The sequence below is a fragment of the Ochotona princeps genome, chromosome X (genome assembly GCF_030435755.1).
Source record: "Ochotona princeps isolate mOchPri1 chromosome X, mOchPri1.hap1, whole genome shotgun sequence".
Taxonomy (NCBI): Eukaryota; Metazoa; Chordata; class Mammalia; order Lagomorpha; family Ochotonidae; genus Ochotona; species Ochotona princeps.
This window is the reverse complement of record NC_080865.1, coordinates 4,616,737-4,643,864: the sequence shown is the minus strand read 5'-3', so window position 1 is coordinate 4,643,864 and position 27,128 is coordinate 4,616,737. Positions and strand designations below refer to the sequence as shown.

At 41.9% G+C, this 27,128-nt stretch overlaps 1 protein-coding gene across 2 annotated transcripts in view; it reads left to right on the top strand.

The window, feature by feature from the left end:
- Positions 1-27,128, top strand: part of KLF8 (KLF transcription factor 8) — a 42,939-nt gene that overhangs the window by 4,392 nt on the left and 11,419 nt on the right. The window contains exons 1-2 of one of the 2 annotated variants that reach the window (XM_058659025.1): positions 16,158-16,449; positions 26,015-26,579. In XM_058659025.1, the coding sequence (XP_058515008.1) occupies positions 16,429-16,449; positions 26,015-26,579 (586 nt within the window). In that variant the 5' untranslated portion in view covers positions 16,158-16,428. Of the gene's footprint in view, positions 1-16,157; positions 16,450-26,014; positions 26,580-27,128 lie in introns of those variants that run through there. The other variant, XM_058659024.1, reaches the window with a different exon arrangement.

The following is a 27,128-nucleotide window of genomic DNA, read 5'->3' as shown; positions in this document are numbered from 1 at the left end:
ATTGCTATCATTTTAGGGTTTGTTGTAACTTTAAATTTGTCATAGCTGGCTTTAAGTTACAAAATCCAACTTACTATTTATTTTTTAAGATACACTTTTTTAAAGATTTATTTATTTGTTTTATAGAAAGTCAGATATATAGAGAGGAGGAGAGACAGAGAGGAAGATATTCTATCTGATGGTTCATTCCCCAAGTGGCTGCAACGGCCAGAGCTGAGCTAATCCAAAGCTAGGAGCCAGGAGTTTCCTTCGGGTCTCCCACACAGGTGCAGGGTCCCAAGGCTTTGGGCCATCCTCCACTGTTTTCCCAGGCCACAAGCAGGGAGCTGGATGGGAAGCAGGGCTGCTGGGGTTGGAACCAGAGCCCATATGGGATCCTGGCACGTGCATGGCGAGGGTTTTAGCCACTAGGCTAAACCACTGTGCTCTTATGATATAATTTTTAAAATTTATATTATAATCAAAGGCTTAATGGGTCTACTGAATAATTAATTCAACAATAATTTCTACCAAATTAACTAAACTCACCATTTCTAAAATAGAACAGATGATTACTACCATATTCTCATCTAGCTTTCATTTAAGATTCCGTTCTGCTTCCCTCGTTTTGTAGCATTATAATCTTAGTGAACTGATTCAAGCTCTGCACTAGAGTTTTCTTAGATGTGAATCTGGGTTAGCAGAAACTATTTACAAAAAATGATAATCACAGGGGCCTGGCTGGGCGCGGCAGCCTAGTGGCTAAAGTCCTTGCCTTCCATGCACCGGGATCCCATGTGGGTGCAGGCCTCCCGTATGGGTGCCTGCATTCCATATGGATGCCGGCATAGCATGTGGGTGCTGGTTCATGTCCCGGCAGCTCCACTCCCATCCAGCTCCCTGCCTGTGGCCAGGGAAAGCAGTGGAGGACGGTCCAAAGCCTTGGGACCCTGCACCTGCATGAGAGACCCTGAAGAAGCTCCTGGTCTCTCCTTCTCTGTATAAATCTGACTTTTCAATAAAATTTTTAAAAAGATAGTAACAAAAATAAAAAGAAACTATTTCATGTTGCTATTGTGAGGAATAATGTCTTTGTAAGGCTCTTGTGAGAGGGCCCGGTGCTGTGACCTAACAGCTAAAGTCCTCGCCTTGAACGCACTCGGATCCCATATGGGCGCCGGTTCTAATTCTGGCAGCTCCACTTCCGATCCAGCTCCCTGCTTGTGGCCTGGGAAAGCAGTGGAGGACGGCCCAAAGCTTTGGGACCCTGCACCCATGTGGGAGACCTGGAAGAAGTTCCTGGCTCCTGGCTTTGGATTGGCACAGCACCGGCCATTGCGGCTCACTTGGGGAGTGAATCATCGGATGGAAGATCTTCCTCTCTTTCTCTCCTCCTCTCTGTATATCTGACTTTGTAATAAAAAAAATAAATAAATCTTTAAAAAAAGGCTCTTGTGAGAGTGTCCAGCTCTCATGTCCCATGCTCAACATGCTGGTGTCAAAAGTTTCCACTTGCTTGGTTTTCTCATCTCCCTAGTGGCAAAAGCTGGTTTTGGAGGTTCTGTGTGTGTGTGTGTTTGTGCGTGTGGCCCTTGCTTTGTTTATATTCTAATTGTCATCTCCTTAATTTTAGTCAAAGGTGCACTTAGCCTACAAACCAAATATGACTCAGGCTTATGTTTGATATACCCTAGAATCTTCTAATTTTCTTTTTAAAATTTTAAATTTTAAATTTCATTTTAAAATTTTCATTTTAAAAATGCATTTTAAATTTGTGCTGTATTTTATATGGTTCATGCCCTGATACATACAAAAGCTTACAGAGTGGAAAAAAAAAATCCCTGTTTCCTATCCCCTGGCCATCCTTTATGTCTCACTAAAGGCAACTAAAGTTATCTGTTTATTAGGAATCTTTAGATATTTAATTCATACTAAGCAGTGGATATATACATATTTTCTGCTCCTCCTTTTTGATACACAGTTGGTGACATGTTCTCCTTATTGTTGTACAACATGCTTTGTCTGCTTAAAATTGTACTTTATAGTGCTTTCTACTTAGGTACATTTAATAATGCCTCTTTATCTTGTGTGACTGCTTTGCTTTTCATGCTACGAATTAGCTATGATTTTCTAAACAGTTTTCTATTGCACAGCATTTGAGATATTTCCAAACTTCTGCTGTATTGTTTGTTGTAAGCAGTGTCTTAGAGGGCTGGAGCTGCCATAACACAGCAAGGAAACACTCTCTGAGTGTTTTCACCAAAATATTGTTTTTTCCCAATCCTAAAGTATGGAAGTTTGAGAATCAGGATGCCAGCACAACCAGATGGCCACCTTCTCTCTGTATGGATTTTTGTGCAAAGTAGGGGGAGTTAAGTTTGCTATTTCTTTTTATAAAGATGTTAATATTATCAGGTGAGAGCCTTGAGAATTTACCTTGATTACTTCCGTGAAGGTCCCCTTTTTCCAAACATGATCATCCCGACAGTTATTGCTTCAACATTCAAACTGAGGAGAAGTAGAAGATTTAGACCATAGCAGTATGTTGATTTGCCTATCACGCACTTTAAAAAATTAGATTCTATCTTAAACTTTGCAGTTCTATTTCACTTAAGTAATAAGAAGATACTGAGCATTCACTCTTGCTAATGGTTATATGAGGTTGAGTTGTTATCCCCTCCCTCCTTGTAAAATTTTAAAGTATTTTTTAAAAAATATGAGCTCTTAGTTTAAATGTATTGTACAGGGGTGTTATTGCCGCTTGGGAGGACTGCACCCCATGCCAGGGTACCAAGGTTCTGGTGCTTGCTATGTTTTTCATTCCAGCTGCCTACTAATATATAAACTGGGAGATAGTGAAGTATGATTTCCATAGTTGGATTCCTAGATATTGATTGAATTCACAGATCCCAGCTTCAATCTGTCCCAGTCCCAGCTGTTGCAAGTATTTAAGAAGTGAACCACACACACACACAAAAGAACCTCTTGCAGTCTGACATGCGTTCTTTCTCTCCCCTTTCCTTCGTTTGCCTTTGAAATTTGAAAATGAAATGAAAAAAAAAATGAAATCTATTTTTCAAAAAATTGTTGGGTAATTTATTTAATTTTTGCTGGCATTGTGGGACCAGGCCAGCATCTACCGTGGGCTGCTGGTTTGCTCTGTCTGACCTAGACTGCAAATTCTGAAAATTCTGTATTCCTAATGCTGAACCTGGTCTTTTCAAGACAGTTATCAGTCTAGCTTCTCTCCCCCTACTTTTTTAATGCCAAATGTAACCTTGATCTAGGCTTGTTCTTTGAATTTGAGGATAATTATCCCAGCTTTTTTTTCTTAGCTTTTTTAAATTGGAAAGTCAGATACACAGAGGAGGAGAGACAGAGAGGAAGATCTTCCATTCACTGATTTACTCCCCAAATGGCTGCAACAACCAGAGCTGAGCTGATCCAAAGTCAGGAGCCAGGAATTTCCTCCAGGTCTCCCACATGGGTGCAGGGTTCCAAGGCTTTGAGCCATCCTCCACTGCTTTCCCAGGCCACAGAGGGAGCTGGAAAGGAAGTGGAGCAGCTGAGATTAGCACTGGTGCCCACTTGCATGCAAGGTGAGGAATTTTAGCCACAGATATATATTCTATTTCTTTAAAACTGGTTCACTGGGCTGCCATGATGTTACAGCAAGCTAATTCTCTGCCAATGGAGCCAGCATCCCACAATGGCACTGGTTTAAGTCCTGGCTATTCCACTTCTGATCCAGCTCCCAGTTTATGACCTGGAAAAGCAGCAGAGGATGGCCCAAAGGCTTGGGGCCTGCAATCATGTGGAAGGCCCAGAGAAGTAATCTGGTTTCAGATTAGCTCAGCTCTGGCCATTGCAGTCAGTTGAGGAATTATCAAACAGATAGAAGATCTCTCTATGTCTCTCCCTCTATCTCTTTATAATTGTTTCAAGTACATTACATAAATCTCGAAAAAAAAGGCTCTGATGGATATAAATGAAAGTTGGCACAGAAAGAACAAATGTCATACTTCCCTCTCACTGGGTAGCTAAATACTAGGATAGATGGATCAGATTGAGTTAGTTACTGCATTAATCTTACCATCTGGGGTTCTTTAAAATGGGAGGGCCCAAGACTCTTCTTTAGACTATTTGACTTGGTGCTTTGGGGCTTGGAAAGGCTATAAAAAGACAATGGCTCTGTCTCTATGTACCTATGCACTATACATGGAGAAATTACACTGTTTTGTCACAAGTTCCTTTTTGATTATTAAAGTGACAGCATGTTTAATTTGTTGGAGGAATCTGATACATGAAATGCTGGCATCAAGTTATAATGAGGATTCTATGAGATTTTGCATGATGCTGTAGAGCGGTTTTTCTTAAGCTTTTTCACCCTTCTTCTAAAGTGGACATGCCTTAGTGCCAGACTGAATTTTGACTCCTAGAGGTTTTCTTCTTGGATTAAAATCACAATTAGTGGTAATAATTTAATACTTCTCCTAATCTCACCTTCCAAGGTGATTTTTCTTTTAAATTTTCTTTTATTTAAATTTTTCCTATAGAAGCTTAAAAATATAAGCATATTTTGCATTGATATTTTCTTAAAAATTTACTTATTCAAAAGGCAGAGTTCCAGAGAGAGAGGGAGAGACAGAGAGATCTTCCATTTGCTAGTTCAGTCCCCAAATGGCCACCAGAGCCAGGGCTGGGCCAGGCTGAGGCCAGGAAACAGGAGTCTCCTGCATGGGCGCGAGGGCCCAAGCACGACGGCTCTCTGCTGCTTTTCTCAGACGTACTGACATGGAAGCTAGAGCTTACATGGAGCAGCTAGGAAGCAAACAGGTGAGATGTGGAGTGCTGGCATTGCATGTGGTGGCTTTATCCTCTACCTTTATGTTTACATCTTATAAATGATTTTTTACACGTGTCATCAAGATTAGTCTTCATACAAGGGGACAGGGCTAGGCTGATGTATTTTGATCTAAGGAGAAAACTGAAACATGGTCAAAGCATTTGTCTAAAATCAAAAGGCTTGACTCTTGAGTTCCATGGCAGTACATCTTATCATTAATTCACTCTGCTTCATTACTCAAACTTAGCTGGTTATTGTAGGAAGGATGTTATAGTCTATATATATATATTTTTTTTTTGGTCATTGTCATTGTCATTTACAAATGACATGTGCTGTCAACTTTCATTTAGTTTTGTAGTAGCACGTTCTCACTCTTAAATTCTTGCTCTTTTTGGCATCTGGGTTGGTCCCTACTTCCTCTCATCTCATTCCAGTGAAGCTGGGGTTTCCTGTCTTGGAGTCACTTCCAAGTACCTTCTGAGTGATTGAACTGAATACTACACATGTCCTTCAGTTTTTGTGTAGCTGGAATAGGAAAGTCATTAGATGCTAGCTACTGAAATGGCACAACTAGGGGTTTCTTCAGGTTATATTTTCCAGGGATGCTTATGGTGATGTGTGTTAGCCTGTTTGGAGTAAATGGGAGAAATTAGAGGCTTTTCCATTTCTTATTATAACATAGTTTGTTAATAGGAATTGTTTACCCTAACAATTTCTGAAGCCAGGATCCAGGAGCTCTTCCTGGTCTCCCACGCCGGTGCAGGGTCCCAAGGCTTTGGGTCATCCTATACTGCTTCCCCTGGCCACAAGCAGGGAGCTGGATGGGAAGTGCAGCTGCCGGGATTAGAACCAGCAGTCATATGGGACCTCGGCACTTGCAAGGCGAGGACTTTAACTGCTACACTATCACACCGGGCCCAATCTGTCCCTTCTTAAATAACCCCCTGGCCTATGGAGAAGGATCAGACACTACAACCTCCAGACACAAAAGTTTGAGAGCTAAAGTAAAAAAATGGTTATTATCGTAAGTAAGTAATTGGTATGTCTGATGCCCTTTTGCCTGGATGTTTCGCATTTCAATAGCTGATGTATATATTATAACCTCCTTGGTTTTTTTTTTGAAAAGATTTATTTATTTTTTATTACAAAGTCAGATATACAGAGGAGGAGAGACAGAGAGGAAGATCTTCCGTCCGATGATTCACTCCCCAAGTGAGCCGCAACGGCCGGTGCTGTGCCGATCCGAAGCCGGGAACCTGGAACCTCCTCCAGGTATAACGTTCTTTGTACGTTTCCTTATCACCTCCCTCATTGCCAGCTTTTGTGAAACTTCTAGTCTGCTTTAGACACCAGAGCAGCAATTCCTTCTCTAGGGAAAAAATGAGATTTATAAGACCCTCTTTTTAAAAAGTGATTTTTTTTTCTATCACGTGGGGCATTTTAAGTTTATTTTTTTGTATAGTAATATAAAAAGAATAATATACATATAATTTAAAAAATTTTATTTCATAGATACAATTTACAGTTCTAACATTACTGTACTTCCCTCACACTCTCCCTTCTTCATTCTCCTCCCTTTCTTTTTTAGTGTGAGTTTTGTAATAACTTTCAACTTACTATAAATAATAGGCTTGATGTGCCACTAACCAGAATATTCACCAAGTAGAATGTAGGAAGATCGTTGTTCCTTAAGGAATATAGAAAAGATTTATAAACAATAATCAAATAATAAGATATCAATAAAACTGAGACTTTAAGAATGTTTGTGGACCCTAATTTTGCTTAGTTTTCAATTGTAACAGATGAAATAGTAAAGCAGGACAATTTAGCGAGGAGTATTGTTCCTGACGAATGTCTCTGCCTGTCCCTACCAGCAGTTCCTGTTGCTCTTTAGAATTCTGCTCAGGACGATCCAGTGGCTCTTAAAGTTAATTTTGAGGGGATGACACTAACTAGAAGTGGTGGAGACATTCCTAATTTTCCATCACCTTCCTTTATCCATTTGGCTAACGTGTGGTGTGTACAAGACAAGGAGTCTCTTTCTGCCTTCTTGATTGTTGCTATCAAAGCCTGTGAAAGGGCCCGGTGCAGATGGCTCAGCGGCTAAATCCTTGTTGCTTGGGAAAGCAGTTGATGATGGCCTGGGGCCTTGGGACACTGCACCCGCCCTGGCTCCTGGCTTCTGCTTAGTTCAGCTATGGCCCTTCAATGGAGAGTGAGTCGATGGATTGGAAGATCTTTCTGTCTCTCTATAAATCTGCTTTCCCAATTTAAGAAAAAAAAAAAAAAGGCTTGCAAAAATAACTAAGTAAAGCCCGCACAGAGAAGCAGCTGTGCCTGCAGATGTTGCTCCAAGCATTCCCATTCTGGATCATTCATTCCTTCACTGCGCATTGACACTGAAAGACAGGGATGCAAAAAGCAATGGAACTAGATGACTTTTGGGCAATCCATCTGGTTATGAGGGAAACAGGCAACTCCTCTCCGGGCCGGATTCTGTGAAAACTCAAAAACAAATCAGCTCAGTAAGTCCTCATGATAACTCTATGAGCTTGTACTATTATTGTTATTCATACTTTCCAGATAAAAACACAGAGGAATTGGAGAACTCTGCAGGCTTCAGGCTCCTGATTTCCAGCCAAGCTGCTTCTGTCATGGCCATCTGGGGAGTGAACCAGGGTGTGCAAGATCTCCCTCTCTGTAAATCTGCCTTTAAAATACAAATAAACAAAGCTTTTTAGAAAAAAAATGAAAAAAGGTTGCAGAGCCTGCACGTGGCCCAAGGCACTCACTTCAGAGCCCATACATTTTACCATACAGTGTTAGATATGTGAAGTATTCTAGAAGAACATCACTGGGATATGAGTTTAAGAGTTATTTCTGAAGTGAAATTTATTGCAGGTGATAACCAGAAAGATAGAGAAGAGTCAAATATAAACATTTTTAGGCTGATAGACCAGGTCGATAGTGGCACCAGAAATTAAGATTGGAAATATAAGAGATGGAGCAAGTTTGGGAAGTCAATGAATGTAAGAATACCCAGGAGATATTGTTCTGATCCAGAGATCATCATGGGTGATAACGATGATAATGATGGCCAGTTGAGAATTTCTTAATTTTAATTCACGTGTACTGACATGGACTCCTCACATTAACCTCACATTAATGAGGCGCTCCTTACTGCCCCCTTCCATACCACCACTCCCCACCTGCTGACTCTCAGCAGAAGAAACTGAATAGAATTCGTAGAATCTAAATGGCCTGTGGGCTTCATTCTGTTTCTGCAACCGTACTGTTGCTTAATCCGTAGGAGTTGCAGAATAGATAAGAGACAGCTTTCAGCTTTTGTAAATTGCCCTGGCTAGAAACGGTGAGGCCTAGGTGAAGGCACCATAAATTTAGAAGGAAAACAAAAATCTCTGTTGGCTCCTACAGATTTTGGGGACGACTACCAAGCAGGTTCTCTTGGCTTTTTGGTGCCCCCCCTGTGAGCTATGCAAGAGTTACATGACCTGATATTTGTCAGCACGCGTTCTAGTTCTGTCCTAGGGCTCAGAACAATCTACGTACCCTGACTGTCAACTCTCCTTTCCTAACTACCCTTTAGATTTCTGCTATGGATGATATCTCTTTCTTTTATAATTCCAGAATTTAGGAAAACATAGTACTGAATTCCCCTGTCACGATCAAAAACCTTTAGGGGGCCCACATTGTAGCCTGTCTGGTAAAGCAACTACTGGCAGTGCTGACATCCGCTTCATGTTCCGGCTGCCCCACTTCCAATACGGCTCTCTGCTAGTTTATCTGGGAAAGCATCAGAAATAAAAATGGTATATGTGCTTGGGCCTTTGCACCCATGTGGGAGATCCAGAAGAAGCTCTTGGCTCCTAGCTTCAGCCTGACTTACCCTGGCTGTTATACCATCCAGGGAGTAAACCAACAGATGGAAGATCTCTCCGCTCCCTCCCTTCTCTCTCTCTCTCTCTCTCTCTCTCTCCAGCTTTCCTTCTCTCTGTAATTCCAGTTTTCAAATAAATGAGTTTTTTAATTAAAAAAAGCTTTATGAATATATTGAAAACTTACCATGTGCCAGGTCATGTTCTAAGCCCTGAGAATACATCAGTGGAAAAGTAAATGTGAAAATGTTTTCCTGTGAGGAGCTTGTATTGTATATAAAAATTTTCTGAATTTTGAGTTTTACTACACTCATTTACTTTCTTTTAAAAAAATTATTTATTTTTATTACAAAGTAAGATATATGGAGAGGAGGAGAGACAGATCTTCCATCCACTGATTCACTCCCCAAGTGGCTACAATGGCTGGAGCAGCACTGATCCAAAGTCAGGAGCCTGGAGCTTCTTCTGGGTCTCCCATGCAGGTGCAGGATCCCAAAGCTTTGGGCCGTCCTCCACTGCTTTCCCAGGCCACAGGCAGTGAGCTGGATGGGAAGCAGGGCTGCCGGGACACGAACTGGTGCCCATATGGGATCCCGGTGCATGCAGGGCAAAAGACTTTAGCCACTAGACTACCACGCTGGGCCTTCCTTTCTTACTATATTAATTCTTCTACTATTATTCCATTGTCTCTGCCCCAAGAGATACCAAAAAGTATTCTTAGGGCTTTGCAGAAGAGTTTGAAATTCTTTAAATCTAGGTAGACCTATTGAAAATTAGGAAGAAAAGGATTTGCCAAAGATTATAATATGTGATTGATTTCTGTACATCTAATTCTCAGATCAGTGATTTTTGTCACACTTGCTGAGTCTGTATATTTGGTTACCACAGAGTCCAAACTGATAGTGATATGCCTAGTATAATTTATGATACACAGTGATTATGCAACAAATGTGTAGTGAGTTCTGCTCATATATCTGGACCAAACAAAAAAAAAGTGAGCTTTTAGATCTCAAAAACTGAAAGATATACTTTAGAGAGTGTCAGAACTCTCTAAACTTTGACTAGTGGCCCAGAAGTCTTCCTAACAATTCCCAAAGAACTTCCCTTGTGTATTCTCACTTAGTTCTGAATGTGTTTTTCAACTCCTGATAATCAGTGGATATATTAATTATTTTAGGTTCATCTTTTTCCTTTATCTGGAAGTAAATGCATTTGAAACCCCGAACAATTAGTAGATTTATAAATGCAACCAGGTCGTAAGTGAAGAACTAACTACAGTTGACTAGCAAAGAGTGGAATCTCAAATCTAAACAATCAGTTCATAAGTAAGCTATGAATTGTCATACTTTAATGCAGCTGAATAAGACCAGCATCTCCCTTCTTTCATGAGAGAAAAAACAAGGTCACAAGTAAATATCTCCAGATTTGTAACTCTGTTCAGCAACAGCTAGATCAGGAAGGGAGGGTGCAGGATACTGCGTACCTACGCTTACACTCCTTTTGAGGCTGGGCGGATTAGACAGGGTGCAAGAAACAGATTCACCGATATTTAGAGTTTGGAGGAAGAAAGCAGCTAATATTTGGGGGGCTTAACTATTTTTTTTTAGAAATTTACTAATATCTTAGATTCTCAGGTACTAGAAAATGCATGATTGCTACAACACAATTCTCATATTAATGTGATAGTAATACAAAGAGAGCAAGTTCAATGTAGTTTATAAATACAATTTCAAGAATATAGTAATAAATCGAATAAATCAAAATGTTTCAATGACTTCTCAGTAGCTACTAAGTCCTGGAAAACAAAGCTCACACTTAGAACGTTGCCTACAACGTGGTAGGTTTTCAGCAGAGGTTTGACCAAGGCATACCTGTGGCATGCACATAAGGTTAGATTTTTCTTGTAAACGTTGTATCTCTCTTGTCTCTTCCTAGATATGGATCAACTCATAAACAATTTGAAGGCCCAACTTAATTCAGAAGGTGGCTCAATGCAGGTTTTCAAACAGAGCAGGTATCAGAAAAATGAGGTAGTAATATTGAGGGCGTATTGACTGTGGCAATTACCTGGTAATTGCTGCAAAATGAAAACTCATTTTTCTTTATAAGAGCATGCTTTGATACTGAGAAGGGATGAGGATAGTTCATTTCCAGAAGTATTTCAGTGACTAAGTTTCATGTCAACTAGAGAATATATTCAGCTTAAAAGACTGAGGCCTAGGGGCAAAATTCTATCTTTGATAGATAGCAGCGACCATTTTTCTAGCACTGTTCTGTATTTCAGGCACTGAAGATTAATTGCACTATCTTATTTAGTCTTCACAATGATACTGTTCAGCATCATATTAGTCACCATTCTCCAAGGAAACAAAACCACAAGCTATAACACATATAACAAGATATAACACTTCATAGAAAATATATACTATGGGGAAAAAAAGCCTATGCATAGATTTCAAAAATATTTTAGCACTAAAATGAGCTCCGTTTTAATATTTTCCATGGTTGCTTGAAGTAACTATGCATATACATACATTTACATTATGTACATCCATGTATGTCTTTCTGTATAGATTAATACATAGCTACAAATCTGGCATAGTTGGTACAGATACATATGTATCTTTACATATATCTATAGATATCTATAGATAAGTACATATGTATCTCTATATATATAGATATATCTATAGCTAAGTATTTTTTTAAAGCTAGTTAATGTGACTGTGGCAGTTTGGCAAACTCAAAATCAGGTGGAATAGGGCAGCAGATTAAAACTGCACAGGAGTTGCAGTTCAAGTTCAAAATCAAACTACTTGCAGATTTCTTTCTTGCTCTAGCTAGCTTAATCTTTGTTTTATTAAGATCTTCAGTTGATTGGATGAAGCTCAGCCAACATTGTGGAGGGCAATTTTGTAAATGTTGGTTTCATCCAAAAATGTTTTCATGTAAATATCCAGTATAATTTTTATGTTATCTTTTTCAATTGTTTAATTTTTACATGTTTGATTAGGGTACAAAGCATCAACGGCTAGAGGAAAGTGGGTGAGACCATTGTTTTGACATTCTCTTTCTTCCTTCCTGTATCTGGTGGCGGGGAGGGGAGAGATACGGGGAGAAGCCACATCCAGTCTCCCACCCATCCCAGGTCCCCTATGTGTGGCATGGTTCGGGGGTCCTGCTCAAGTGGTTCGGTAGGTCTGTATTGTTGCTGATCTTGCCTCTCCAATCATGATGGAATCTCTCCGGACTCCACTGGTTGACATAGTTCACCTTAGAGTCTCCATTTGCCCTGGTATTCACTGCCAACTCTCGGCTGGGGTGATTGATCTATTTGTTCTGTCCTCCATCCTCTGTTAGGGTACCAGGTGTCTTCTGCAGGCTCCAGTGCACTGCCATATCCTTCATGTGCTTCTGGCTGTGCTGTCCACTGCTCCATAGAAACCACTGAAGAGACCCAGCTCTGACACATGCATTCCGCGGTCAGACCATGGAACCTGCAATTTCCTCCATGGTTGGAGTTCTGAGTCCAGCAGTTCAGTTGGGGGGATTCCCAAAACAACTTCGTCTGAGACCCGATTCTTGTGTGTGCATGCCAATACAGGGTCTAGCACAGTCCATCACCCAACTTGGTCTATGTGCACACTGTTAGTTACAATTGCTGGGTCAGTTGCCTCCAGCCCTGTCTTCTACGTAAACTAATGGGTGCTGCAGTCCAGCCCGATCCTGCTCATCGCTCACTAGGACCCCACACAAACCAGTGGGAGCTGAAGCCTAGTTAGAGCAGCCTGCAATAACCCCCACCAGGCCTGCTTGCTGCCCTGCTTCCCATGCTTGCCAGTATGTACTGCAGCCTGGTTCTGTTTGTCTCGCATCCCATTTAGCTCTTACACATGTCAATGTGCATTGAAGGCTAGTTTAACCAAACCAGTCCCACTATCCAGCCCACACACTGCCGTTGGGTGCCACTCTCTGTCTAGCCATGCCTGCCCCAGTCCTGGCTCTCATGCTCACCAGTCAGAGTGGCAACCCAAGAGGGAGGTATCCACTGTTTCCCTGCTGGGCTCACTCCCACTCCTGGATCTTGCACTCTCCAGGTAGTTCTACAGTTTAGCTCAATAGAGCTCCCCCCCCCCCCATTCCAGCATCTGCTAGCTGATACTGCAGCAAAGCCCAACTAACCCTCACCCCCTCTGGCTTATGCATGTACCAGTAGGTACGGTCCATCCAGCCTGGCTTGTCCTTGTTTCAGCTTACATGCAAGCCAAGAGGTGTTGTAGCCCTGCCTGGCCTGGTCTGCCCCCAGTCCCAGCTCTCACACTCACCAGTGGGAATAGGGGCCCAGCAGGGGAGCTCTAGCAGTGCACCCCCTGTACTGGGTTTGCCCATTCTCTCCTGGGTCTCACATGTGCTGGTTGGGTGCTGGGGTCCAGTATGCTATGGCCCGAATCAGCTCGGCATTTGCCAGTGGGTGGTGTAACCTAGCCTGGCCCAGCCCGACTAGCCCCCAGTTCCAGCTCATGCTGGTGGGGACTACAGCCTAGCCCAGCCCAGACAGTCCTGAATCCTGGCCCTAGTGTGAACTGGTTGGCATTGCAGCCTGACTCATACACCATTCTGGCTCTTGGATTTGGCAGTGGGTAATATGAACTGGCCCAGCCTGGCTTGCCCCAGACCTGAGCCAAAAGTAAGCCCATGGGTATTGTAACCTGGCCTGGTCTGGGCTGCTCCCTTTCTTGGTTCTTGCGCTCACCTGCAGGGACTATCTCCACAGAGGAGTTGCCAAACTTCTCCATCAGAACCTCTCCCAATGCCAGATCTCGCACCCACGATGGGTCCATGGGCCAGCCCTACCTAGTTGCAGTTCAAGTTCAAGATCAAACTACTTACAGATTTCTTTCTTGCTCTGGGTAGTTTAATCTTTGTTTCATTAAGATCTTCAATTGATTGGATGAAACTCAGCCAACATTACAGAGGGCAATTTTGTAAATGTTGGTCTCATTCAAAAATGTCTTCATGCAAATATCCAGTATAATTATTGACCAAATGTCTGGTTCTGTTCCCAGGGAAGTCACATAAAGTCACTCTTTTCAAGGTTCTCACTTTGCAGAAAAGAAAACTGGACATGGGTAACTCAAGAATAAAGATAAAAATTATCTATTATTTTATAGCCAAACACCATGTGCTAGAAGTTGAAGTATCATCACATTCATGTAGAGTTTATAAGTTAAACCAAAATACAATCAAAATTACCCTTAAAATTCCCTTATATTGCCTATAAAATTACATGTGCTGTGTTGTGTAATTGTGAAATACCATGCATGTTTTTCCCTTATCGTAATTTAAATATACTGAATTTCCAGAATTTGAATGCTGGAGAGTAGATGATGTAATTACTGTTTTGGATATTTCTTGCCATTTCTAGGATATTTTTATTACATTTTTAAGATTTATTTGTTTTTATTGGAAATTCAAAGATACATAGATAAGGAGAGACAAAGAAAGATCTTCCATTTGCTGGTTTCCTCCCCAATTGGCTGCAGTGGCCAGAGCTGAGCCGATCCAAAGCCAGGAGCCAGAACCAGGAGACAGGAGCCCCCTCTGGGTCTCCTATGAGGATATAGGGTCCCAAGACTTTGGACCATCCTTTACTGCTTTCCCAGGGCACAAGCAGGGAGCTGGATAAGGGAGTGGAGCAGCCAGGACACGAACCAGTGCACGTATAGGATCCTAGAACATGAGAGGCAAGGATTTGGCTACTGAGCCAACACACTGGGTACTTTCACCCATTTCTTTCTTTTTTCTTTTTTAAACTGTTATTTTTATTCATTTTATTTTTTTTTTAAAGATTTTATTGTTATTGGAAAGCCGGATATACAGAGAGGAGGAGAGACAGAGAGGAAGATCTTCCATCCGTTGTTTCACTCCCCAAGTGAGCCACAACGGGCTGGTACACGCCAATCCGATGCCGGGACCAGGAACCTCTTCCAGGTCTCCCACATGGGTGCAGGGTCCCAAAGCTTTGGGCCGTCCTCGACTGCTTTCCCAGGCCACAAGCAGGGAGCTGGATGGGAAGTGGAGCTGCCGGGATTAGAACCGGCGCCCATATGGGATCCCGGGGCTTTCAAGGCGAGGACTTTAGCCGCTAGGCCACGCCACCGGGCCCTATTTTTATTATTTTTTAAAGATTTATTATTTTTATTGGAAAGTCAGCAGAGAGGAGAGACAGAGAGGAAGATCTTCTGTCCGACGATTCACTCCCCAAGTGGCCACAATGACCAAAGCTGCGCTGATCCAAAGAGCCTGGAGTTTCTCCAGGTCTCCCATGTGGGTGCAGGGTTCAAGGCTTTGGGCCATCCTTGACTGCTTTCCCAGGCCACAAGCAGAGAGCTGGATGGGAAGTGGAGCTGCCGGGATTAGAACCGGAGCCCATATGTTATCCCAGTGCATGCAAGACAAGGACTTTAGCTGCTAGGCCATGGCACAGGGCCCCACAATCCATTTCTTAACAGGTTTTTTTTTTTTTTTTTGCTTTGCTATTGCTGTGTTTCTGAGGCTCTCTCTCTCTCTCTCTCTCTCTCTCTCTCTCTCTAAGATTTATTTATTGATTTTTTTTTTAAATCGGAAACTTAGATATACAGTGAGAAGGAGAGACAGACAGATCTTCCATCCACTGGTTTTCTCCCTAAGTGGCTGCAACAGCTGGAGGTGAGCTGATCCAAAGCTGGGAGGCAGGAGTTTCTTCCAGGTCTCCCGCGGGGTGCAGGGTCCCAAGGCTTTGGGCCGTCCTCGATTGCTTTCCCAGGCCACAGGCAGGGAGCTGGAAGGGAAATGGAGCAGCCTGGTTACGAATTGTCACCCACAGGGGAACCAAGTGTTTACAAGGCGAGGACTTTAGACACTAGGCTACCGGGCTGGGCCCTGAAGCTCTTTGTAAATACTGGATATTAGTCCCCTATCTGTTGTTCAGGACATAAAGATTTTCTCCCATTGTGCTATTGGTGTTTGGCTTTGTTGATACTTTGCTTTACTGTTACAGCAGCTTCTTAACTGCTTTTTAGTTTTTCTCATAGAGGCAGTCCATGTCTTTGGTTAGGTTTATTCCAAAGTATTTAATGATCTTTTCTGCTGTTTTAAAAGGGTCTGTTCTGACTAGTTGATTTTCAGCCCTGGAGTTGTTTGTGTATACCAGGGCCATCAGTTTATGTTCATGGATTTGGTACCCTGCCACATTGCCAAAGTTCTAACAGTTTCTTTATTGAGTCTGTTGGTCCCCCTCTATATAGAATCATGTAGTCTGCATCTATTAAGATGATGTGCATTATGTTTATTGATTTGCATATGGTAAACCATCCTGCGTGCCAGGGATAAATCCCACCTGACATATTGTTGGATACTGTTGGCTAGTGTTTTGTTGAGGATTTTTGCATCTGTGTTCATCACAGATATAGGTCTGCAGTTCTCCTTCTCTGTTGTGCCTATCTGGTTTGGGTATTAAGGTGATGTTGGCTTTGTAGGAGCTTGCAAGGCTTGCTCCCCTTTCCATTGTTTTAAATAGAATGTGGAGAATTGAGGTCACTTCTTGGAATGTTCAGTAGAATTCAGTAGTGAAGCCATCTGTCCTGGGCTTTTCTTTGTTGGGAGGGATTTAATTATTGGTTCGATCTCCTTCTTGGTTATAGGCTTATTTAAATTTTCTATTAGCTCATGAATCAGTTTTGGAAAACGGTATGTGTCCAGGAGTCATCCTTTTCTTCAAGGTCTTCTGATTTGTTGGCATATAGTTGTTTGTAGTAGTTGTTATTCTGTGTGTTTGAAATATCCAATGTTATGTTTCATTTTTCATCTCTGATTCTATCTATTCATGTATTCTTCCTCAGTTGGCCTAGTGGGGTATCTATTCTATTTATTTTCCTCAAAGAACCAACTCTTTGCTTCATTGATTTTGTGTATTGTTCTTGTCTCGATTTAGTTTATTTCCTCTGTTATTTTGATTATTTTTTTCGTTCAGATGTACAGGTAGTTTATTTACCTTGTGCATTTCTTGTTTTCTGACATAGGCACAATGCATTTGCCTTGCAGTGTTGCCTTGGTGGCATCCCATAGGTTTTTGTATGTTATATTGATATCTTTATTCACTTCAAAGGTTTTTATAAAATTTTCTGCTCCATTGTTTGTTCTACTTATCTTCTAAATATTTGCATATCTTATGGAGTCTTTTGACTGACTGGTTTCCAGTTTCACTCCATGGTGGTCTGAGAAGATGTCTGGAATGATTTTGATTTTTAAAAACTTGCTGAGGCTTGGTACTGACTTATAATGTGGTCAATCTTAGGGAAGGTTTCATGTACAGATACAAAAAAAGGTATATTCACTGTACATGTATGAAAGGTTCTGCAGATAATAATTAGGCCCATTTGTTCAATTATCTAGGTGAAGTCTCTTGCTTCATTGCTGAGTTCTCTCTCATCAATTTGTCCATTCATTTGTGGAGTGTTAACGTGCCCCATTATTAATGCATGGGAAATCTGTATCTCCCTTAAGACCTGTCAACTGTTGTTTCATATAACGAGGTGCTCTGGTATTTGGTGTGTATACATTTATTATTGCTATTTCCTCTGGCTGGATGAATGCCTTTATGACTATACGGTGTCCATCTTCGTCTCTTTTAATGCTTTTCACATTGAAATCTGTATCATCTGATAATAGAATGACTACACCAGCTTATTTTTGCTTTCCATTATCCTGGAATATCCTTTTTCACCTTTCTATGCTTCACTTTCAGTTTCTGCATATATTTGTTGGTGAGATGTGTCTCCATTAGGCAACACATAGATGGATCCTGTTTTTAGATGCAGTCCACTAATCTGTCTGTTGATTGATGAGTTTAAGCCATTTGTGTTTGGGGTTAGTATTGATAGGTAGCAATTTGTTTGTGTCACCTTTTCCTCATTGTCTAATTTTGGTTTCCTTTGTCGTTTTATTGGGTAGATCTGCCCCTTTGCCATGTTTTGTTTTTCCTGTCTTCAGCACGTTTTTGAGTAATGTTGTAGGGTTGGTGTGGTAGTGGCAAGGCCTTCCAGTTTATTTTTGCTTTGCAAGTATTTTATTTAATTTTCAAGTACAAATGAGAACTCTGCTGGATTTGTTATTCTGGATTGATGGGTTTGTTTTTGTTTTAGGATCTGGAGTATGTCACTCCACTTTTCTGGCCTAAAGGACCATTCTAATGATGGGACCTTCTGGTTTGGTTTTGTTTTGTTTTTTAAGATTTATTTATTTTTATTAGAAAGGCAGATATACAGAGAGGAGGAGAGATAGAGAGGAAGATCTTCTGTCCAATGATTCAATCTCCAAGCAGCCGCAACAGTTGGAGCTAAGCCAATCCGAAGCCAGGAGCCAGGAGCTCTTCTGGGTCTCCCACGTTGGTGCAGGGTCCCAAAGCTTTGGGCTGTCCTCCACTGCTTTCCCAGGCCACAAGCAGGGAGCTGGATGGGAGGCGAGACAGCCAGGATTAGAACTGGCACCCATATGGGATCCCGGCACGCGCAAGGCGAGGACTTTAGCCATTAGGCTATCACGCTGGGCCCTTGCTGTTGGTTTTTTAAAATTTGCTCTATTGCATTCTTCAGCTCATGTATTTCAATTTGGTTCTAGTTTACAGCTTGTAGCTCCTTTGTATCGTATTCAGTTCTTGCCTTTGTTTCCCACTGTCTCTGAAGAGTTTATTTCATTTTATTTTATTTTTAAAACTTTGTATTGGAAACTCAGATATACAGAGAGGAGGAGAGACAGAGAGGAAGATCTTCCATCCGTTGATTTACTCCCCAAATGGCTGCAATGGGCTGGAGCTCAGCCAATCCAAAGCCAGGAGCCCAGAGCCTCTTCTGGGTCTCCCACAAGGGCACAGGTTCCCAAGGCTCTTGGCCATCCTCCACCGCTTTCACAGGCCACAAGCAGGGAGCTAGATGGGAAATGGGGCTGCTGGGATTAGAACTGGTGCCCATATGGGTTCCTGGTGCATGCAAGTTGAGGACTTTAGCTGCTAGGCTAACACACCGGTTCCACGTTTTTTTTTTTTTTTTTTTTGATTCCTTGTGCAGTAGCTCCTTAATGTCTTCATCGTGTAACTCTAGATTATCTTTTGGTCATTTTTAAAGGAAACACTTGTTTTCTGCTTTGTGTTGCTTATGGTTCCTCTGTTACCTGTGGCCACTCTCTTTCAGAACTGCAGGTTTTCTCTTTAGGCGGGTTCTGTCTTTACATTGTGTCTGTCACTCCCAAATTTGTGCGTAGATTTTACCGTTCCCATTCTGTACCCCATTTCCTGTTTGTTCTCGATCTGCGATGATGTCTGAGTGCTTGTGTGCCTGCGCTGCTTGCTCCAGGGAGCTTCTGCCTTGGGCTCCCCTGCTTTGGTCCTACCTTGTTACCTGCAATCAGTGATTCCCTGGCTGTCTCTTTTAGCCCTGGCTGCTCCTGGTTTGTATCCAGGCATTTTCTAGTGAGAATGAGAGACAGGGTGAAAAGTCTTCAATCCACTGCTCTACTCCTCAGATGGCTGCAACAGCCTGGAACTGCATCAGGGTTCCTGCTTGGATGCAGTAACCCAGCTACTTGAACTGTTTTTCGCTTCTTTCCCAGGAATGTTAGCCAGGAGCTGGATTGTAAATGGAGCAGCTAGAACTCAAACTGGCATTCATATGCCATGGCAGCTTTGCAGGCCGCGGTTGAACCTGCTGTGTCATCACACAGGCCCAAATCCTACTTTCTAGTAATATGCATGTTCATTCACTTCTCTTCTCAAATATACAAACATATAATGCTCTTATTGGAGAATTGAATTTTAAGAAGATTAAACTGACTTTCTGATTTAGAACAGCGAGTGTGTGCATGTGTGCACATGTATACATGACTCTAAACTCAGAACAGAGCTAGAATATAGACCTTTATACCAACACCTTTTATCTTTCTGTTTGGGAGGAGCCAGAGCTTAATCTTGTTTCCATGACAACACCACTTCCTGTTCTTTCCATCTACTATGCTGTCTGTAGTATTTTATTCTTTCATTTTCTTTCTAGTATTCTATTCCCTTTCCATCATCAAGTTCCATATTAGAGGTATTTCCAATAGCACATTAATATTCTTTTCTTCTTTTTTTTTTAAAGGAGAGATTGCTACCTATCTATTCAGAGTAAGTCTGCAGCAAGCTCTTTTTTAAAAAATATTTATTTATTTTATTACAGTCAGATATACAGAGAGGAGGAGAGACAGAGAGGAAGATCTTCCGTCTGATGATTCACTCCCCAAATGAGACGCAACGGCTGGTGCGCGCCGATCCGAAGCCGGGAACCTGGAACCTCTTCCAGGTCTCCCACGCGGGTGCAGTGTCCCAATGCATTGGGCCATCCTCAACTGCTTTCCCAGGCCACAAGCAGGGAGCTGGATGGGAAGTGGAGCTGCCGGGATTAGAACCGGCGCCCATATGGGATCCCGGGGCTTTCAAGGCGAGGACTTTAGCTGCTAGGCCACGCCGCCAGGCCCACATTAATATTCTTAACGATTGATTTCTATGATTTTTTCAACCAAAGCCTTAGTACCTTTTTTCATCAAATATGCATGAGCACAAAAATGCTGTTGAAATTAACCTGGATTTCTTTCTGAAATTAGGCGGTCCTAGGAAACTTTCTCCACCATCTTTGGTAATGCATCAGTAAGTAGTTCTTTTTTGCTAACCCAGAGTGACTTAAGGTAATCTGATTATGGTGCTTCATAGGAGAGGAAATTAAAACGTATCTTGCATCCACTGAGATGTTACTGCACTTCTTTCATGTACAATGTTTTACACAGAATCAGGAATCTTACAAGGTGGCAGCCTCAAGTTTTAAAATAGCAGAAAGGAAAGTGATTCTGCTTTTTCTTTGAAGAAGATAGTGATTGAGCAGAAACCACTTAAAAACTGAGCCCTCATGCAGTGTTGACTATAAAACAAGCTGACTGAAAGAGCAGCTCAATGGGGCCATTTAGTGAGAATTCCTAAAGTCACCAGAATTGTGGAGCCCAAACATAATTAGTCCCATAAATTATGTCTTCTTCAGAATCTTCGGGAACTCAGCTCATATAACATGCTGTATAGCAAGAGAAAGGAAAACATTGCATGATGCCTTTTGAAACCATAGGGATGGGTAGATTCAAAATTAATCTACCCATTAATTAGATTAATTAATCAGACTACATGAAAGGTTATTCAAATAGCTCATGCAAACGAAACATAATGGTAAGTTTACTTCAGGGTAAATATTTTTGAAATTCATGGATAATTTTTTCATAATATGCTTTCCATGAAGTTTTTGAAAGCCCTTGGCATGGAGACTTATTAAAGCTGCTTTAGTTATATTATGGTAAAAAGAGCATCTAGTGCATAAAAACGACAAGTCCTGAGAGTGGTAGTGTTCAGATAGAATGTTTGCTCTTTATCTAGGGTGTCGTGTTGTTTATTATTTGTATGATTTGCAGGTATAGGCGTTCTCTCCCCTGCCCCTCCTTCTTTTCCATCCCCAACATGCCCTTACTATTATTTCCCAAATGATCACAGTAGTATAGTCCCTTAATAACACAAGATTCACTTTTTAATTTTTTTAAACAAGGAGAAGGAAGGTCAGACGTGAGTGCTGCTGTTCTATTGTGGTGAGTTTTCTTGCCAAGAACAGCAGGGATGCCTGGACAGTAGTTCTGGTTGCTGAAGCTTCGTTTACTTGGCTGTAACAGACGTACTTGTACATGATGTGTATAGAAACTTACATAACTTGGGAGAGTTACTATTGAAAACTAAAAACCTAGTAACTTTTCTGCATTTTTCCAAAGCCTGTGATGATGACAACAGAGACACAAGGAATGGAGTCTTGTTGTAGACAGAATTTTGTCTAGTAAATGATAGGCTTTGTTTGAAAAAGGGCTTGTTGTAGCAAGAGCCTATAGTATTGTATCTCATCAAGACAATAAAAAAGTAGATTTGTTCAGTTTCTGTATGAATTGTTTCTATTTAGTATATTCCTAAATAATGGATTTTTCAATAAAATAAATAACTGTAAATCTGGTGCCACCTAAGCGCAAGGCCATGAACTTTATTACAGTATCTTGGGAATGGCCTGTGTTCAGCAGAAGGGTATGATTTAGCACGATAGCCTCCATTTTATGTTTAAGATTCATAGCTTCATCTTTCTTATTTTTTTAGACCTAAAGCATAGAAGGCAAAAACTTTCTAGAAATTTAGATAGATTTTTTTCTCAATGTGAATAGCCAGGTTGTGTCTTTATATATCTGTGCTCATAATCTACATTTAAAAAAGATTTTATTTTATTTTTATTAGAAAGACAGATATATAAAGAGAAGGAGATAGAGAAAGAAGGAGCTTCTGTCTGCTGGTTTATTCCCCAAGTGGCCACAATGGCTGAAGCTGAGCAGATCTGAAGCCAGGAGCCAGGAGCTTCTTCCACATCTCTCATGCAGGTGCAGGGTCCCAAGGCTTTGGGCCGTCCTTGAGTGCTTTCCCAGGCCACAAGCAGGGAGCTGGATGGGAAGTGGAACAGCCGGGATTAGAACCAGCACCCATGTGGGGTCCTGGTGGATGGAAGGCAAGGATTTAGCCACTAGGCTATCACACCAGGCCGCATAATCTACATTTTTATAAAAAAAAATCAATATTACACTTAACCATGTGCTGCATTTCTCACTGTTCTTAACAGTCATGATACATAATAGACTGTGAAAAGAAATCCCTTCCTACTGTTCTCTACAGATTCCCTGGATTCTTCCCCTTTAACCTAGAAACTGAGTCAGGCAGGTGATGACAAACCAGAAATTATAGAGCAAATAAGAGTTTAAATTTACTTGTGCATTTCACAGGACAAGGGATTTTTATGTCCAGCAAAGTCACTCATGACAGCTTCTCCCTATCTCGCCCTTGGTCCCTGAGATTAGGATTTTACCATCCCCCCTTCCCTGGATGGCTTGAATCTACTTTTAGGTGTGACTTCAGAAATATACAAATCTATATGATAAGACACAGGAACCATGTCTTGGAGGAAAAACTGGAAGCAGTATTTGGGCCGTAAATAAGACCTGAGTTGACGTGGGAGTTTACAAATCAAGAAACCAAGAGTGTCTCAGAATAGCAGAGGGAAGAAACAGATGGCAGTCTGAGTGGATTCTAGATTATTTTGGTGCCATTAGTCATTCTCAGCCTATTTTGAGGGTTTTGTCAATGGAAGTGAGAGCAAGAGGATGCTTTCGGGGTGGAATTGTGGTGCACAGGGTGAAACCAGTGCTTGTAATGCCAACATCTCATGTTAGAGTGCTGGTTCCAGTCCAGGCTACTCCATGCGTGCAATCCAGTATTTCTGGAGGCAGCAAATGATGGCCCAAGTGCTTAGGCCCCTGCCACCAACGTGGGACACCAAAATGATGTCTGTGGCTCTTGGCTTAGGCCCAGCTCCAACTACTGTGGCCATTTGGAGAGTGAACCTGCAGTGGAAAATGTTTCTCTCCGAGTCTTTCACTCTCTCTCTTCCCTGGTCTCTCTCTGTTTTTCAAACAAATCTTGAAAACAGGACATTAAGTCCCCATATCTTCCAGCCCTCTCAGTACTCACTTTTATCTAATTACAAAATAACTATTATCATTTCATTGTCAAACAGTAGAATTAATAATTCTGTAATGTCATTCAGTAAATATTTAGATGTCTCCAAATGACTCCTAAGTTTCTCATAAGGATTTTTCCACTTGTTTCCTTTGAATACAATCTCAGTGCTCTCTCCCCCAACCTTCTTTGAGATCTAGAATTTGCTCTACCTGTGTCACTCACCTCCTCTACACAGCTTCTATCACACAAGCTTCCCTGAACTCCATCTTCCGCCATCTGACACGTACATAAAATTAAAATATGGTTACCTTTTATATAAAAGATGCATTTTTGAAAATGTGTCATCATTTCTAAAACTCCCATAGCTCAAATATAATGCTGATAGAGAATAGAGGCATGTCTTGTTTATTGACTTAAGTGGCACCATCATGCCAAGGCTTCATTTAAGACACAGAATATTGGTTGTAATGGTACACATAGCTCACAATATCCTGGACTTTCAAATTCATAACATTTTTAGAACATTTTTATTAGGATAGAGTTTTATGCTAAAAATAACATATATGATGATCATTTATTATATATTACAGTTTTAAAGTTTTAGAGTTCAATTTTGTACATAATACAACTAATTGTATTGCATCATTTATTCCATAAGCATTTTGTTTGTTGTTACGCCTCTGCCAACTGAAATGCCTCTGTTATCTCTTTTCTGCATAAATAAGTTCTATAACTTCTCTAAGGCTTATCTAAAATATCACTTGCTCTTTGAATCCTTCCCTGAATGGAAAGAATGAATTGTATCCTTTCTTTTTCAAAAACACTTTGCTTATTGTCTGTTACATCACTTGTCATGCTACAACTTGTAAGTTATCTTATGTCATAATTATTGTGTTAATGTTATTCTTTTTAAAAAATATTTATTGATTTTTATTGGACAATCAGATATACAGAGAGGAAGATCTTCCATCTGATGATTTGCTCCCCAATGGTCACAATGGCTGGAGGTGAGCTGATCCAAAGCCAGGAGCCTCTTCCGGGTCTCCCACGCGGGTGCAGTGTCCCAATGCATTGGGCCGTCCTCCACTGCTTTTCCAAGGCACAAACAGGGAGCTGAATGGGAATTGGAGCTACCGGGATTAGAACTGGTGCCCATGTGGGATCCTGGCACGTGCAAGGCAAGGACTTTAGCTGCTAGGCCACCGCACCAGGCCCTAATATATTATTCTTGGGATTGGCATGATAGCCTAGAGCCAAAATTCTTGGCTTACATGCACCGGAATCCCATCTGGGTGCCAGTTTGTATCCTGGCTGCTGTACTTCCATTCTAACTCCCTGGGAAAGCAGTCAAGGACGGCCCAAAGCCTTGGGACCCTGCCCCTGCATGGGAGACCTGGAAGAAACTGGCTGCTGACGTCAGATCAGCTCAACTCCGGCTGTTATGGCCACTTTGGGAGTGAGCCAGTGGATGGAAGATGTTTCTGTATCTCCTTCTCTCTGCCTATCTGCCTTTCCAGTAAAAATAAATAAATCTTTTTTTTTTTAATGCTAGTCTTGGCTGTATCTTATTCATTTATGCTGCTACCAGGTTTAGCATAATGCTTGTATTGACTACTCAGAAAGTTATAACCTTCATTAATATTGTAGTTAATGTGAAAACTACATGGAGTGATTTTTATTAGTATGATAAAATGATACAGTAATTCCATACTTTTTAGTGTACTCCTGTGTCTTTTTCCTAATGCCATGTATATTTATTTTAAAATATTTATTGGTTTTTATTGGAAAGTCAGATATACAGAGAGGAAGAGAGACAGAGAGGAAGATCTTGAAGCCCATGGTTTACTTCCCAAGTAGCCTCAACAGCTGGAGCTGAGCCGATCTGAAGCCAGGAGCCAGGAGCTTCTTCCAGGTCTCCCGCATGGGTGCAGGGTCCCAAGGCTTTGGGTTGTGCTCAGCTGCTTTCCCAGGCCACTAGCAGGAAGCTGGATGGGAAGTGGAGCAGTCAGGATTAGAACTGGTGCCTATATGCAATCCTGGCATGTTCAAGGAGAGGATTTTAACCGCTATGCTATCACACCGGGCCCACTTTCTTACTTTCTTAAATTAACTAGAATATTGCTGCTTAAATAAAGTTTTCTTAGCCTTTACATTTTTTTTAAGATTTTTTTTTGGGGGGGGGAAAGGAGGATATACAGAGAGGAGGAGAGACAGAGAGGAAGATCTTCCGTCTGATGGTTCACTCCCCAAGTGACCAAAACAGCTGGTACTTCGCCGACCTGAAGCCAGGAGCCTGGAGCTCTTCCGGATCTCCCACGTGGGTCCAGGATCCTATGGCTTTGGGCTGTCCTCCACTACTTTCCCAGGCCACAAGCAGGGAGCTGGGTGGGAAGTGGAGCTTCCGGGATTAGAACCAGCACCCATATGGGATCCTGGCGCATACAAGGCAAGGACTTTAGCAACTAGGCTGCCACACCAGATCCATTTTTTAAATAAAGATTTATTTATTTTTATTGGAAAGTCAGATATACAGAGAGGAGGAGAGACAGAGAGGAAGATCATGTATATTTTTCTATGGAAAAGGAATAGAGATTTCTTTCTTTCTTTGTTAATATAAAAACTAATAGTATTTTGAAACTTTGTTTATTTCAGATCTCTAGCCCTGTCCGGATCAGAGAACCGTCTCAGACAGCAGGCAGAGTTAATATGATGTCTTCACAGCTCCTCGATGCAAACTCCATGGAGAATCCGGTACTGTTCAATGACATCAAAACTGAGCCACCAGAAGAGCTTCTGGCTAGTGATTACAGCTTGCCCCAGGTGGAGCCAGTTGACCTCTCGTTTCACAAGCCCAAGGCTCCTCTGCAGCCTGCCAGCATGCTGCAAGCTCCAATACGTCCTCCAAGACCACAGCCAGCAGCGCAGCCCCTTGTCGTGTCAGCACCAGCATGCGACACAAGCAATCCAGCTAACATCCCTACTGTTTTAGCTCAAGGCTCTATCCTGGCTTCCTCTCCGGCCGCTGGTGGTCAGCAGATCTTACATGTGATTCACACCATCCCCTCGGTCACTCTGCCAAATAAGATGGGTGGCCTGAAGACCATTCCGGTGGTCGTGCAGTCTCTGCCTATGGTATACACTGCTTTGCCGGCAGATGGCAGCCCTGCAGCCATTACAGTCCCACTCATAGGAGGAGATGGCAAAAATGCTGGGTCAGGTGAGCATCAACCCTTGTTTCTCCCTTCCAGTGTTCCTTTTTTGGGTTGGCCTATTTCTTATCTCTTTTCTCCCCCCTCCAATTATGCTTACACACTGCTTGAGAAGTAATACTTCATGAAAATGCTTATTGGGTTCTCCTCGCCTTTAAGTTTCTTTGATATAAGAATTTTGAGATTCTCACTTGATCTGGAAGTTTTCTAACTACTAGACTGAGTTTTTTTTTTAAAGATTTATTTATTTTATTACAGTCAGATATACAGAGAGGAGGAGAGACAGAGAGGAAGATCCTCCGTCCGATGATTCACTCCCCAAGTGAGCCGCAACAGGCCGGTGTGCGCCGATCCGATGCCAGGAACCGGGAACCTCTTCCGGGTCTCCCACGCGGGTGTAGGGTCCCAAAGCTTTGGGCCATCCTCGACTGCTTTTCCAGGCCACAAGCAGGGAGCTGGATGGGAAGTGGAGCTGCCGGGATTAGAACCGGCGCCCATATAGGATCCTGGCGTGTTCAAGGCGAGGACTTTAGCCACTAGGCCACACCGCCAGGCCC